Here is a 14,062-nt window from a genome sequence, read left to right on the forward strand (position 1 = left end):
TTTTTTCTCTGGTCGCGAGACTGTTGTTTTGTTTTGTGGTTTGCTGGCATTCCCTTCCTTTTTAGGATAAATATGTTAGTGGCGACTCTGTTAATTTTCGCGGTAGTGACACAACCCCAACGGGTTAGAAGACTTCGGAATTAAAGATAAGAATGAAGAAATAATAGACTTCGAAATCGCTCCACCCGAATATAACTCCTTAAAACAAGCCAAAAAGTCATCCTTTAAAAAAACCAACAATTCTTCACAAAAAGAAGAGAGAAACCATCCGGTCTCGGACTTTTCGAACCTTCACAATTCCACACCGCCTCCTTTATTTCCTCCTCGGATAAAGGTAACTCAAGAGAAGCGCTTTCCTCCGAAGACAAATAGTTAATCAACACATTATCAAGAACCGGTATACTAATATTATCTTCCTTAAACTTTCTATCGAAGTGACACCTCACTTCTTCCTTAACCTCCTCCACTTTATCAATGATACTGCTACTAGTGGTAATAGAACAAATATGATTCCTTCTCGTCGTCTCTTTCATTACTCTATGAAAGTATTTACTATTGAAATCTCCATCATTAAGCCATTTTAATCTTGATTTTTGAATAAGCATATTCTCCTTGATTTTAAGACTCAACCAAAATCTACTACTAGCCTTTCCTTTAATGGCTTGAATCTCGTCACCCAAAACTTCACAATCATCCGCCTCATTCAACTCTCTAACCCCTTCCTCCACTTCCAAATCGAACTTGCCAAACACCGTATTGTTCCACCATCTAAGCCTCTCCTTAATGATACGAAATTTCTCCTTCAAGACAAAATCTCCTCTACCTCGAACAATGACCGCCTTCCATTCAAACCCCACAAAATGCAAAACTCTTTATTATTAAACCATTCATTATTAAACTTGAAAGGTTTAGGACCCCAATCCTCCTTATCAACGACCAACCACAACGGACAATGGTCCGACACATCTCTTTGCCCAATAAGTTGCCCCAGCACTCCCCATGAAGATATAATGTTACCGTCAACAAGGAAACGATCCAACCTACTTTTCATTTTTCCATCCCCGCTAAATCAACTAAATTTTTTCCCTTTGCACAGAACGTCAATCAAACCACACTTATCGATAAAGTACGGAACGTCAATAAAACCACACTTATCGATAAAGTTTGAAAACTCACTCCATTCTGATATGCATAGATTAAGAAATGTATTAATAGTGTCATAACACATTGCATTTTTACTAAATTAACCTTATGAATGTATTGAAAATAGTGTACAAAATAATAATTAAATGACAAATTAAAATAATAGTAATTATTTCTATATTAAAAAATGAGATTAAAATTGATAATAAAACAAATTTTTATTTTTTTACTTTTAAACGTCACTTATTTTAAAACTGAGTGAATATATAATAAATAAAACTTTTCAGTGAATATATAATAATAAAACTTTTCATATGATGATTTACCAATTTGATGATGGGACACTGCTCATTGCATGTGTACTTCTACTTTTTTCTCCCTTCTTTAATGTGTGTGTTGGAATATATTTTTGTTGTGTAAATGTGTTTCTGGATAGAGGATTGTTACTTTCACACCCAAAATGACACACTGTATACCTACACCATGATAAATATCACGTCCATGTATTAAGAAAAGTAAAAAATAACTACTAAATATATTAAAAAAACAAAACGCATAATGATACGGTGTAGTTGTCACATCTTGTTGTAGAAATATATTTCTCTTCTGGATAATAAATGTTTCAGCGTAGAATTATGGGTGAAGGTCAATGTCTCACGCTTCATTAAACTCTCCACAGATCACCCGTTTGCTATTACTTTAAGGTATATATGCACTCAAATATTGAATTTTGTTGTGTTCTGTTTTGAGTAATATTTTGTACTATATAACCTTAATTTGATTGATCATATGAAATAATTTGCTATCACAATTATGAGATCAGCCCTTTCTATGATTGACTCTATAGGGTCAATAATTGTGCATAAATTTTGTATTAGTTATCAAGACTGAATTTCGTAGAGGTAAAACAAAACTTGTGAATTAGAGTTTATAATAAAAAATATCCATTCATCTATATATAAATTAAAATACTAAAGTAATTTTAAATCTTACAAATATACCAAATGATGATTAAAATCTTAAACCAACATCAACATAATTCAAGTCTTATTAATAACCAAACATAGTTCTAATCTAAACCTAATGAAGCCATTCACTTCCATCAATATATGAAGTATTGATGTAAGGAGCAGCTTCATCATCCTTGAGCTGCTTTCCAAAAAAGGCTCTTGGAGGGGATGCTGTTTTTGCTCCAGGTCCCTTGCAGTTGTGCTCTCCAAAAAATACTGTCCTATACTTGCAATAATGTACAAAATATATTAATATTAATATTGCAATTATATTCTTCTAAACATATAAAAATTAGGGAATAAAGAAACTCAATGAATTACTTACTGGCTTGCTGATTTATTGCCAACCATGTCATTCCATCCAATAGCACTTACAACATCAGACATATAGGTGGTAGAGAAAATAACTTTGGCATATTGTCTCCAAGGTCTTCCAAGCAATATTTTCCCAGTACCACTGATGTTGCAGTTGACAAAAGAAAATCCAGAGTTGTCTTTCAATGACTCCTGTCCTTGGGCTGTTATATATCCTCCATCTCCAACCCACTCGGGTTTTGCTATAGAGTTTAAATAACAATCCTATTTCATCTTACAATTTAGTTAGTATAGTGTCAATAATATGTATTATTAATTTGCAATTACTGTTTTATAACATGTACCTCATAAAGTGACCTTGCATTTCCGAATATAAAATCGATGGATCCTTGAATAAAACATCCTTTGTAATAATGTCTTCCTAGGTCATCATGAAGGGTGTCTTGTGCACCATAAAATCCACAACCGTAAAATGCTGCTTTATCTCCACTAGCTCTCAGTGCAACTGCCTGTGCTCCGATAGCTCCTTGTGACGGAGGTCGAGGAAAAGTATTCTGTTCTTTTCAAAAAAATAAATAATGTGGTTGGATTTTACAAATAAGTCATGTCTATTAATGACATGAAAATTCAAATAGTAATGTGGTTAGAAATGTCATTTAATAATTTCTACTTACTATTTATAAATTTAAATTATGTTGAATAGTAAAGTGAGATAATTATACCACTAGTTCATATATATAAAGTATATCGTCAGATTTACTAAAATTATATATAGTCCACACATTAATGTCACACTCTTATTTTCCCTATAAAAATAAAAAATATAGTTGACAGAATCTTAAAATTATAACATAACAACAATACGAGTGTGAAAGTTATTAGTACTAAAGAACGAATTAAAATTGGTCTCAACCGTTAAATTGTTGTTCACAATTCACCAATGGTAAATGAAGTAGTTTATCATCCTGATAGTTATTTTTTTAATCTAAGAATGAAAACATAAACTTTATGAAATTTTACTATTTAAACACTATTGAAAAGAACACATTGTCATAAATGTGGGAGAGATAAGAGGCATAATTGTGTATATGAATTTGTAAATGTTATTTTTTTTTCTTTCTCTTGAATAATTCTAGACAACTCATTAATTAAATTTAACAACTTTTTATTTTGATTTCACCTGTTAGGGACAAAGTTGAGTCCGCCTCATCCTAGAATTCACCTTAATTTATATCTTAATATAACAAAATATTTAATTAATTTAAGATAGAATTATTAAAATTGCATTTAAATATACTAGTATGAAAACGGAATTGGTTACCTTAAAACTGATATTGTAGGCTGTGAATTCTGTGGCAAAGACAGCAAAAGAGTAACTGTCGAAGGTTCCAGTCAGATTTCCAAAATGACCCCATTCTATAATTGTATTAAGATAGCCTTGACCTTGAATAATCAACTTTGTCTTTTTCTCATTAACTACTACCTTCTCCCTAAAATTTCATCAAATATTTTGTTAATTAATTGGCATGTAAATAAATTCGATATGATATATGGTCTACAAATATTTTGTCAAATAAATTCTTCCACCAAAACTAAGGAATCGCCCCTTCCAAGTAGATAACCTTTTTTTTTTTTTTTTCACAAGACTCCTCCAAGTGTTAATGATCTTCTACACAAGTAACATGAGAGAGAAGCTCCAACCTCTCTCTTCCTTTTGAACTTTCGTTTGAGTTTTAACTAGGGTTTGCAAGTTAATCATGTTCATGGAAAACACTAATGCGGGAGGATGGAGGAAGGTGCAAAAGAGGAAGACGGGTCATGGAGGCCATGTTTCTTGGGATGTAGCGGTTGGAGAAGGTAAGAGGGGAGCTAGTGCTGTAGTATCCTCTTTTTTCATCACGGAGTTTGGAGAAGGATGGAGAGCTAGTGACCTTCTTTTTGAGCTGAAGGACTTTGGTGACATCGTGGAGGTTGTCATTTCGGCAAAGCGAGACAAGAGAGGCAGGAGATACTGTTTCGTTCGTTTTGCAAACGTTGCTGACGTTCAACTCCTAGCAACCAAGCTTGATAATGTTTTCCTCGACGGAAGAAAAGTGCACGCAAACACTCCGAGATTCGTTAGGCAAGCAATTGTTCCATCTAAGGGTGTAAGGATCGGAGCCTCATTCAGAGGCAACGCTACTGCTAAGGAAGGGACTTCACGTCAAGGAGGCATTAATGGAGGCTGGGTTGATAAAAGATCCTTTACGGAGGTAGTAACAAACAGAAGTTTTTAAGACGTAGACAAGGGAGAGGCGATCCAGGTCAGAACTTTGAAGATGTCTACAGAAGAAGAGGATCAAATCAGGTAGGGTAGAGCTTTCACCGGGGTGTTAAGGGATCCGAACGATGCTTCGGAAATAAAGCGAATCTTTTTGGAGGAAGGAATATTCTCTATTAGGGTCTCTGTTCTTGGCCCTTCTCTTTGCTTACTAGAAGATCTTGTGCTCGGGGAGGTGGAATTATTCTTAGCTGAGAGAAGAAGTTGGTGGGAACGGTGGTTTAGTAAGATTAAACCTTGGGATCCCAAGGATGTGGACGTGGAAAGGATGGTGTGGGTGACGGTTTCGGGGATTCCTTGCCACGCGTGGGGATTCAAGATCTTCAACCTACTGGCTGATTCCTTAGGATCTATTGTAAAATGCGACGTTTCGACCATCAACAAGGTCAGGTTGAGCGAAGCCAGAATCCTCATTAGAACAAATAAACATCTGTTGATCAATGAGGAGCTCATGGTTTTGGTGGATGGTATTCCTTTCAAGATTTTTATGAGGGAAGAGGGACCTTTTAAGTTTGCTCCGGAAGGCACGATCAAGGTTAGCGAAGCTGAGGACTCGGTTTTTTCCTCCTCTCTGGCGGAGGATTTCCAGTCAGGTGAAGAAATTGGAGAAGCTTTTGTTGCACCAAATACCTTTCCGTCAGAAAAAGAGTTGAAAGAGACACATGAGGTGTTAGGGGCAGACTTAGGGGCAGGTAGAGTTGAAAAGGGAAGTTTGTCAGAAGAAGCGACCAGTATGTTTAAGGAGAACTTCGTTCCCCTTTGTGATAATTCTACAGCAGCAAAATCCCTTGAAAACCTGAACCACCAAGTTAACGTGATAGAAGTGTCTCATGCATTAAATGCATGTAATGATCCTATTAGTAGTATCGGGGACTGTGCAGATGTGTTAAGTAGTTCTTGTGTGAAAGATTCAGTCAACAGCATGCTCGTGGGGGCCACGCCTAGTTTTTTACCTTCTGGTTTTGATATTGGGCCGGAAGAGTTGCTGGAAAATGTCAAAGGCCCAATATCCTTCGACCTTGCTTGCAAAAAGGCCCATTCGACCAAAATTTTGAAGGGGATGAAAAAGAAAAAAACCAGAAAAGAAAAACCTCTGCAGAATCTGGGAGTTTCGGTGGATCCTTACCACGGCTACTTTGCGAGCATCACTCCCAGGAACTCGAAAAGGATGGAGAAGCTTAATTCGACTGTGTTCATTCTGGAGGACGAGGTTGAAGACATATCTAACAATACGTTTTTCCCTTGTTCTTCTCACACTGACTCTGAAGTAATCCGATGCAATAATAGATTAAAGAATCAGTCGTATTCGGAGGTGGGTCGGAAAATGTGGAATTCTATAATTAATTTAGGCGTCTCTGGCACAAAGGATGACCCGGTGGGTATCGAGAGAATGGAAGGGATTGAAAGGAGGGGATTAGAGGAAGATCTTGAGCGGAGGGCGAATCATAACAAGGAACTATGAATATTTTATCCTATAATATCAGAGGGGGTGGAGTCGCATCAAAAAGAAGAAGAATTAGTTTTTTCCTAAATTCCAGCAAGGTTGATATTTGTTTCTTGCAGGAAACAAAATTGTCCCAGTTTAGTGATTCTTTGGCAAGGTCTTTCTGGAGTGGTTCTGATTTGGAATGGACGGCTGGTAATGCTATAGGTGCAGCGGGTGGCACTGTTATTTTATGGAAGAAGGGGTCTTTGGTTGTTTATTACAGTTTCGTTGGTAATGGCTTTGTTGGTATTAATGCTAATTGGAAGGGTTTGAACATTAATTTTGTTAATATATATGCTCCTTGCAGTGAAGTAGCTAGGAGACAATTGTGGAAGTCTTTGATTGATGTCAGGGATAGAAACCCCAATTCTGAATGGTGTCTTGGCGGTGATTTTAACGAGATTCTGAGTAGGGATGAAAGAAGAGGGAGCGGGAATATTAGCAGTAGGAAAGGCATGGACGATTTCCGAGACTTTATCGGTCACATGATGGTTGTCGACATTCCGTGCGTGGGAGGAAAATTCACTTGGTACAAAGATAATGGGAAGGCCATGAGTAGACTTGATAGGTTCTTCGTATCGGATAATTTGATTGATGTGTGGGGTGTGGTGGATCAAAGGATAGGCAAGAGGGACATCTCGGATCATGCGCCTATTCTCTTATTTTCCAGTGTTTTGAATTGGGGTCCAAAACCATTCAAATTCAACAATGCATGGTTCAAGCACGAAGACTTCAAGGCTTTCGTTCATGTGGAATGGAACAAATTATCTATTAAAGGCCGGGGGGATTTTGTGCTATTCGAGAAGTTAAAGAGATTGAAAGAGAGATTAAAGGTTTGGAACCGAGAGATTTTTGGTTGGATTGACTTAAAGGTGGACAAAGAGGTGGATACCATCAATGAGGCGGATGGATTTTTGGTTGATAATTTTGGGAGTAATATCGAGGAGGTGGTCGAGAAGAGAAGTAAAGCTACTAGTAACTTGTGGAAAACTTTAAATTTGAAAGAAAGTATGTTAAGGCTCAAATCTAGACTATTGTGGCTAAAGGATGGAGATAAAAATACGCGGTTCTTTCACAACTCCATCAAGAGTAGGAATCGCAAGAATTCTATCTCTATTTTGGAAGGAAGAGACGGATGGGTGGAAGGTGTTTGGGAGATGAAGGCGGAGGTCAAATGCCATTTCGAGAACTTTTTCAAGGAAGAAGACTTTCATAGGGAGGTGCCGGAAGGTTTGTCTCTTAATTGCTTATGCGAGGAAGATAGGAAGTGGTTGGAGAGGAATCTGTCGGAGGAAGAGATAAAGGAGGCAGTTTGGGATTGCGATGGAAATAAGAGCCCGGGACCGGACGGCTTTACTCTTGAGTTTTTTCAACTTTTTTGGGAAACACTAAAGAGTGATACCATAAAATTCGTGGAGGACTTCTTCAAAAAAGCAAGACTTACCAAAGGTTGCATATCTTCGTTTTTGGCGCTTATTCCAAAAGTTAGAAATCCTCAATCTCTTTTGGAATATAGACCGATTTGTCTTGTTGGAAGTTTATACAAAATTTTGGCTAAATTGCTAGCAAGAAGATTAAGAGGAGTGATAGGGAAGTTGGTGTCCGCTAACCAAACGACTTTTATTCCGGGAAGAAACATTGCGGGTGGGGTTATAGTGGTGAACGAAGTGTTGGATTTCGCCAAGAGGTACAATAGAAGATGTGTGGTTTTGAAAGTAGACTTCGAGAAAGCCTATGATCGGGTTAGTTGGAAGTTTTTGAATTATGTCCTAACAAAGATGGGGTTCGGAACCATTTGGTTAAAATGGATGGAAAGCATGATTTTTTTGAGTGACATGGCCGTCCTTGTCAACGGAAGTACCACTAAGGATTTCCACATGGAGAAGGGTCTTTGCCAAGGGGATCCTCTCTCCCCTTTCCTTTTCGTTTTGGCCACGGAGGTACTAACGAATCTAATGAAAAAGGGTATATATACTGGTGATTTTATTGATTTCAAGATAAAGGACAATGTGAAGGCTAGCTTACTCCAATTTGCGGATGATACCATCATCATAGGGGAAGGAGACATTTCTAACCTTTGGAGCATGAAGGCCATTCTTAGAGGTTTCGAGATTATGTCGGGCTTGAGAATTAATTTCCACAAGAGCAATATTTTTGGTGTCAATGTTGAAGAAAGTTTTCTAGAGGCGGCTTCTAGTTTTCTCTCTTGCAAGATTGATAGACTTCCGTTTAAATTCCATGGCGTAAGAGTGGGAGATAATCCGAGGAAGTATTCAATGTGGAGGGACTTGATTTCGGCTATGAAGAATAGATTGGCGGTGTGGAAAGGTATGCATCTCAACTTAGCGGGGCGAGTGTGTTTGATAAATGCCGTGTTAAGTTCCATACCTATTTACTCTCTCTCGTTTTACAAAGCTCCGACCAAAGTTCTTAAAGAGATCTCCGCCATTCAAAGAAAATTTCTTTGGAGTGGCAATGTCACTAAAAGAAACATCAATTGGGTTAAATGGGATATTTTGTGCAAATCGGTAGAGGATGGCGGTTTGGGGATCAAGAATGTGGAGGTGATGAATATAGCGCTTCTTAGTAAGTGGAAATGGCGGATCTTATCGGAAGACAATGCTTTTTGGAGGGGTATTATTGAGGCGAAATACGGGAACATCAAGAGGAAGGTGCTTATAGGAGACATATCTGTTATCGGGAATAGGGACTCTATTTGGTGGAGGGATCTTCTCTTATCTGACAATTATGATCTTTTGTTGCTGCAAAATTTTTCAGGTGCATTACATTGTAAAATCGGTGACGGAGGAGGTGTTCCTTTCTGGTATGGTTGCTGGGCTTCATCTCAGCCCCTTATGGTTATTTTTCCGGAGCTCTACGCGGCTGCAAGAAACGATGGCATGTCCATGGCTGATGCAGGTTTTTTCGAAGGCGGCATTTGGCAGTGGAACAGAGCGGCTGTGTTGATAGATTCCGGCAGCAGCAGCGCTTCGGTGTCTTGGCAGCACCTCTTGGATATCGTGGACCACATAGAGCCTTCGCCCGGTGCGAAGGATTCTTTCAGCTGGAGACTTTCTGAGGATGATGCATTCACGGTTAAATCTTGTTTCCGGTTGTTCTATGACAAGCTGTCCGGGACCCCTCTTCCCGAACCGGTGGTAAAGGCAACATCTTTTGTGCGGAAGGTATATGCTCCATCGAAGTACCTGTTTTTTGGCTGGAGAATTATTCATAATAGGTGTGCAACCAAAGATCAGTTACATAAAAGAGGGGTTTTAGATGCTAATGACTTGCTGTGCGTTTTTTGCTCGTCGGCGGAAGAAAATCTAGAGCATCTTCTTGGAGGCTGCAAGGTTTTGAATGGTTTGTGGCAGTAGGTTTATATTTGGATTGGTGCCCATCTTGATGTGTCATTGGAAGAATTTTCGCACTTCCCTTTCTTCTACGACAAGGTGAGGAATTCAACCGAAAGAATGATAATGGGGGCCATTTGGCTAGCCTCGTGTTGGTCCATTTGGTGAGTCGTAACAACATCATTTTCAACAAAGCTACTTTTAGTTTCTTGGAGTGCGAATCCGAGTTGGTTTTCCGGTCTTGGTTGTGGTTTGATTCGAACCTTAAGAGAGCTCCGCTTTGTAATTTCAATATTTGGCATATTAAACCGCTTAGTTGTTTTGTTTAGCGGTTCCTTGGTTATGTGTTTTGTATTTGGGTAGAGCAACCCTTTTGCTCTAGTTAAATTCAATTTGCCTATTAAAAAAAACAAGACTCCTCCAAGTGTCAATCCTCCTCAGATTAACCCCTATATGAATGCCAAGAAAGATTAAGTTTTTATCCTCCAAACTACAAGAAAGAAAAGAAGAAGCAACTTCCAAGAAATTAGAATTAATATTAATTCCAACTAACTTGCTTTTTTGATAACTAATACCGAGGCCCGAAACTATTTTAAAACCCCTCAACACCGATTTGATCGCCCAAATATGATTTCAACTACCATCTCCCACCACAAAGTGTCATCCACAAATTGAAGAATATCGATGTTACACTTCCTATTGATATTGAAACCCGAAAAATCCCCATTTTCCACCGCTTTGTTCACCATCCCCTTAAGACCTTTCGCTACAATGACATAAAGAAAAAAAGAAAGAGGATTTCCTTGTCTCAAACCCCTCTCTACAACAAACTCCTTCGTCGGACTACCATTCACCAACACCGACATATGACTCGAAAAAACTAAAGTTTCCATCCAACGCATCCAAACATCACCAAAACCCATGATCACCTCTTTTTCAATTTTCCATTGACACTTTTCTCTATTAAAGCCTCATATATAATTTATCTCATAATTCGACAAAACCCTTCTCTTTGTGATTAATTTTGAATATATACCTATGAGAAAACTAACTACACATTAATTTCATAGATTACAAAGAATAAATGAAATCAATTAAAAGAGAAATTATGATTCATAAAATTGAAACTAGTGATTATAATTTATATTAAATAAAAAATAATTTAAAGGTGAAGAATAATTATATTAAGTTGGCGAAAGCAATAGAGAATAATCACAAAGTAGTTATTCTCTACCAAAAATGTCAATCGGACAATTCAAGCATGCAGACGAAGTAGTTACTGAACCCGACGCAGGAGTGTCAATAACCATACTTCCATTTATGTCAGATATCTCAAGATTTAACCTTGTAGCACAGTCCAAAGAAATAAAAGAATGAGTTGCTCCGGTATCAATAATCGCAACTAAAGGTGTGCCATGAATGATACACGTACCTTTAATCAATCTGTCCTCTGGAGTAGTCTCTGACCCGGTCAAAGCAAAAACCTTTCCTCCCGATTGGTTCTTCTTTGGCTTGGGACAATTAGGACTGATGTGACCCTCTTCACCACAGTTGTAACAAGTCACAACCCTCTTCTTACAATCAGCCGCAACATGACCCACTTCCTCACACTTGAAGCACTTCTTCTGGTTCAGCTTACACTCATTCCTACGGTGCCCAACTTCACCACAGTTATAGCACCTGACAAAAGCACTGGAGTCTCCCCCACTAGGCTTCTTCCAACCACCAGTCTTTGGATTACCTCTACCATATGGCTTACCTTTATCCATAGGCCTCTTCCCTTTTCTATCAACTAACTCGCGAGAGTGAGATGATTTCAGCTTGAGATTATCTTCTTCAAAGATCCTACTACAGTCCACCAAGTCTATAAATCTACGGATCCTCTTATATCTGATACCCTGCTTGATCTCATCACGAAGACCATTCTCGAACTTGACACATTTCGAGAACTCACTGGCTTCGTCGTTGTTGTAGTGCACATAGTACTTTTCCAGTTCCACAAACTTGGCAGCATACTCTGGTACTGTCATGTTACCCTGCACCAGCTCTAGAAACTCAACTTCCTTTCTGCCCCTGACATCTTCAGGGAAATACCTCCTCAGAAATTCCCTTTTGAATATAGCCCAAGTAACCGCTATACCACCGGCATCCAATTCAGCTTTGGTTGTCAACCACCAGTCATCAGCCTCTTCAGACAACATGTGAGTGCCAAACCTCACCTTGAGATTCTCAGCACAGTCCATGACTCGGAAAATCCTCTCGATCTCCTTGAGCCATTTCTGAGCACCTTCAGGATCATGCGTGCCTTTGAACAATGGAGGATTGTTCCTCTGAAAATTCCCCAGTTGCCTATTAGCACCAATCCCTTCTCCTACAGTCCCTCCTCCAAGCACACCAGCCATCATGCCCAGAGCCTCAGCAAGAGCATCATCGTTTCTTCCTCCTCTTCCAGCCATTTGTTCTGCTTAAATACAACAATTCAGTCAGAACAAAAGTATCGACAAATAACTCGTATTAGTCGTATACACAGAAAGACTGACACTGACACTAAGACTCTGGTCACAACGACCGACTATGCTCTGATACCACTATTATAACACCCCTCTAATAACCCGCGGAAAATAAACAATTATTAAATAAGAGTAACATGTAGAGAGGTTTCACAATTCATAAATAATGAAAACACGCGTCAGTATAAGTCATGCATTTACTGAAACACTAGAAATCATAACTCATTAATCAAATCCATGTTTTATACAGCGGAAATACTTCATCAAGTCAATATTATATCACTAATGCATCAAACTTCAACCAAAACAAATAAATATAGAGTTACAATCAAAACTCCAAAACAAGTGTTCCCAGTGTTACAACTATCAGAGCATGACACCTGACGCTAACTAAAACACTGACTCATGAGCTAATCCTCACCGAGTCAAACAGCCGCTATCCTCAATCTGAAAATGACAACATGTAAGGGTGACTCTCGTCATAATTAACAAATGTTATAAAGTTCTAAAGCAATAACACGTCACAGTTGCATCATTCACCCAATTGTTTCATAAACAGACATTCAAAACAAGTCAAACAACAATCAACACATCATCAACATTTACAACACTGGAATACATCCAATCATGTTATAAATTATGCATATGAATGAACTGACACTATGCATGTGGTACCAATATCATCCAATGGGAATAACCCATGTCCGATCCAACGTCATCCAGATATGGCCCTGCCAGCACAGATTCCACACAATGGGAATCATGCCCTTCACTAATCCAACACACCCTTATGGATACAGTATCATCAATGAATATGAATGAATGCAACATATATAACATACTTATACCATCATCATCATCATTAGTATCAACATCATCATCAAGTATGTTCATATATATTAACATCATTCAATCACAATCCTATCATCATCACATAGAAAATATACATGTATTTGCACCAATCATCATCATCAATAAGAAATAGCATACATGTATTCTCATCATTCTAAAACCAATCAATCATCATCATATAGATTATTCTATAAGGTTCATTTAGCTCAAAACGGCACATTAAACGTACCAACGGTTAAAAAGTTATGCATCTTTGAACTTTTCAAATATCTCAAAATAATCAACAGCACGCGGCGCCATCCTAGTTCGCGGCGCGAACTGAGCGTTCCATAAATCCTTGGCTCTCTGCCAAGCTATTCGCGGCGCAAACATCTGCACGCAACGCGAAACGAGAAAAAGTTACGCCTTCGCGGCGCCAACACAGGTACGCGGCGCGACCTGTGCGTAACACAACATCCTGGCATTCTGCCCATCCGTTCGCGGCGCCAACCCTGTGCACGCGGCGCCAACCGGCGATTTCAGAAACCCCAACCTGCAGAAAACAACATTCTACACATTCCAAACTCACCCAATTCATACCAGTACGAACCTAGGGAAATAGAATGCACAAACAACACGAAAAACACCTCATAATACATCAAATACACACACATTTTGAGATCATAACAACATAGATATTCATGGATTCAATTATAGGATCAAACCTCACACAATTGGACTCAATCCCTAAATCTATCATATGACTCAATCGACCCGAATTCTACATCTATTCAGCATTATCAACCCCTAACCCGATAATAGATGATAATCATACAAGTACTCCCTTACCTTAGACAATTTTCTTGAGCCTTGGTCTCTCCCTCTACCGTTCACGTTCACGTTCCTCGTTCTCAAGGCTTCTGTTCTTTCACGTTCTTTCTTTGTTCCCAATTCCAATTGTTTTATGAAATAATAATAAATGTAGTAAAAGGTTTACAGAATCACCCCCCCTCTTTTACTATTTCCTCATATGGCCCAAAAGCCAAAAACCTTATTTATTCATTATTTCCACCAATTCTTTAATAATTCTAATT

General features: G+C 38.4%; 2 protein-coding genes across 2 annotated transcripts; both read right to left on the bottom strand.

Annotated features, from left to right (window-relative positions):
• Positions 1–224: 224 nt before the first annotated feature.
• On the bottom strand, positions 225–1,001 carry LOC131614788 (uncharacterized). Its single transcript, XM_058886341.1, has 2 exons — positions 942–1,001; positions 225–839 (listed from the first exon to the last, which is right to left on the bottom strand). Exons 1-2 carry the CDS (start codon positions 999–1,001, stop codon positions 225–227), a joined length of 675 nt encoding a protein of 224 aa, XP_058742324.1.
• Positions 1,002–2,223: 1,222 nt separating this feature from the next.
• Positions 2,224–4,227, bottom strand: LOC131614789 (probable pectinesterase 15). Its single transcript, XM_058886342.1, has 5 exons — positions 4,151–4,227; positions 3,790–3,958; positions 2,813–3,022; positions 2,479–2,732; positions 2,224–2,374 (listed from the first exon to the last, which is right to left on the bottom strand). The coding sequence occupies exons 1-5, from the start codon at positions 4,225–4,227 to the stop codon at positions 2,224–2,226; spliced, it is 861 nt and encodes a 286-aa protein (XP_058742325.1).
• Between the last annotated feature and the right edge of the window lie 9,835 nt (positions 4,228–14,062).

Source organism: Vicia villosa, linkage group LG6, assembly GCF_029867415.1.
Source record: "Vicia villosa cultivar HV-30 ecotype Madison, WI linkage group LG6, Vvil1.0, whole genome shotgun sequence".
NCBI classification, from domain to species: Eukaryota; Viridiplantae; Streptophyta; class Magnoliopsida; order Fabales; family Fabaceae; genus Vicia; species Vicia villosa.

Coding starts and splice junctions, on each gene's coding strand:
- LOC131614788 (XM_058886341.1), bottom strand. CDS start 1,001: ATGGGGAGTGCTGGGGCAACTTATTGGGCAAAGAGATGTGTCGGACCA. Junction 840..941: donor TCGGACCATTGTCCGTTGTG/GTTGGTCGTTGA, acceptor TTTGAATGGAAG/GCGGTCATTGTTCGAGGTAG.
- LOC131614789 (XM_058886342.1), bottom strand. CDS start 4,227: ATGATTAACTTGCAAACCCTAGTTAAAACTCAAACGAAAGTTCAAAAG. Junction 2,733..2,812: donor ATGCAAGGTCACTTTATGAG/GTACATGTTATA, acceptor AAGATGAAATAG/GATTGTTATTTAAACTCTAT. Junction 2,375..2,478: donor GGCAATAAATCAGCAAGCCA/GTAAGTAATTCA, acceptor TTGCAAGTATAG/GACAGTATTTTTTGGAGAGC.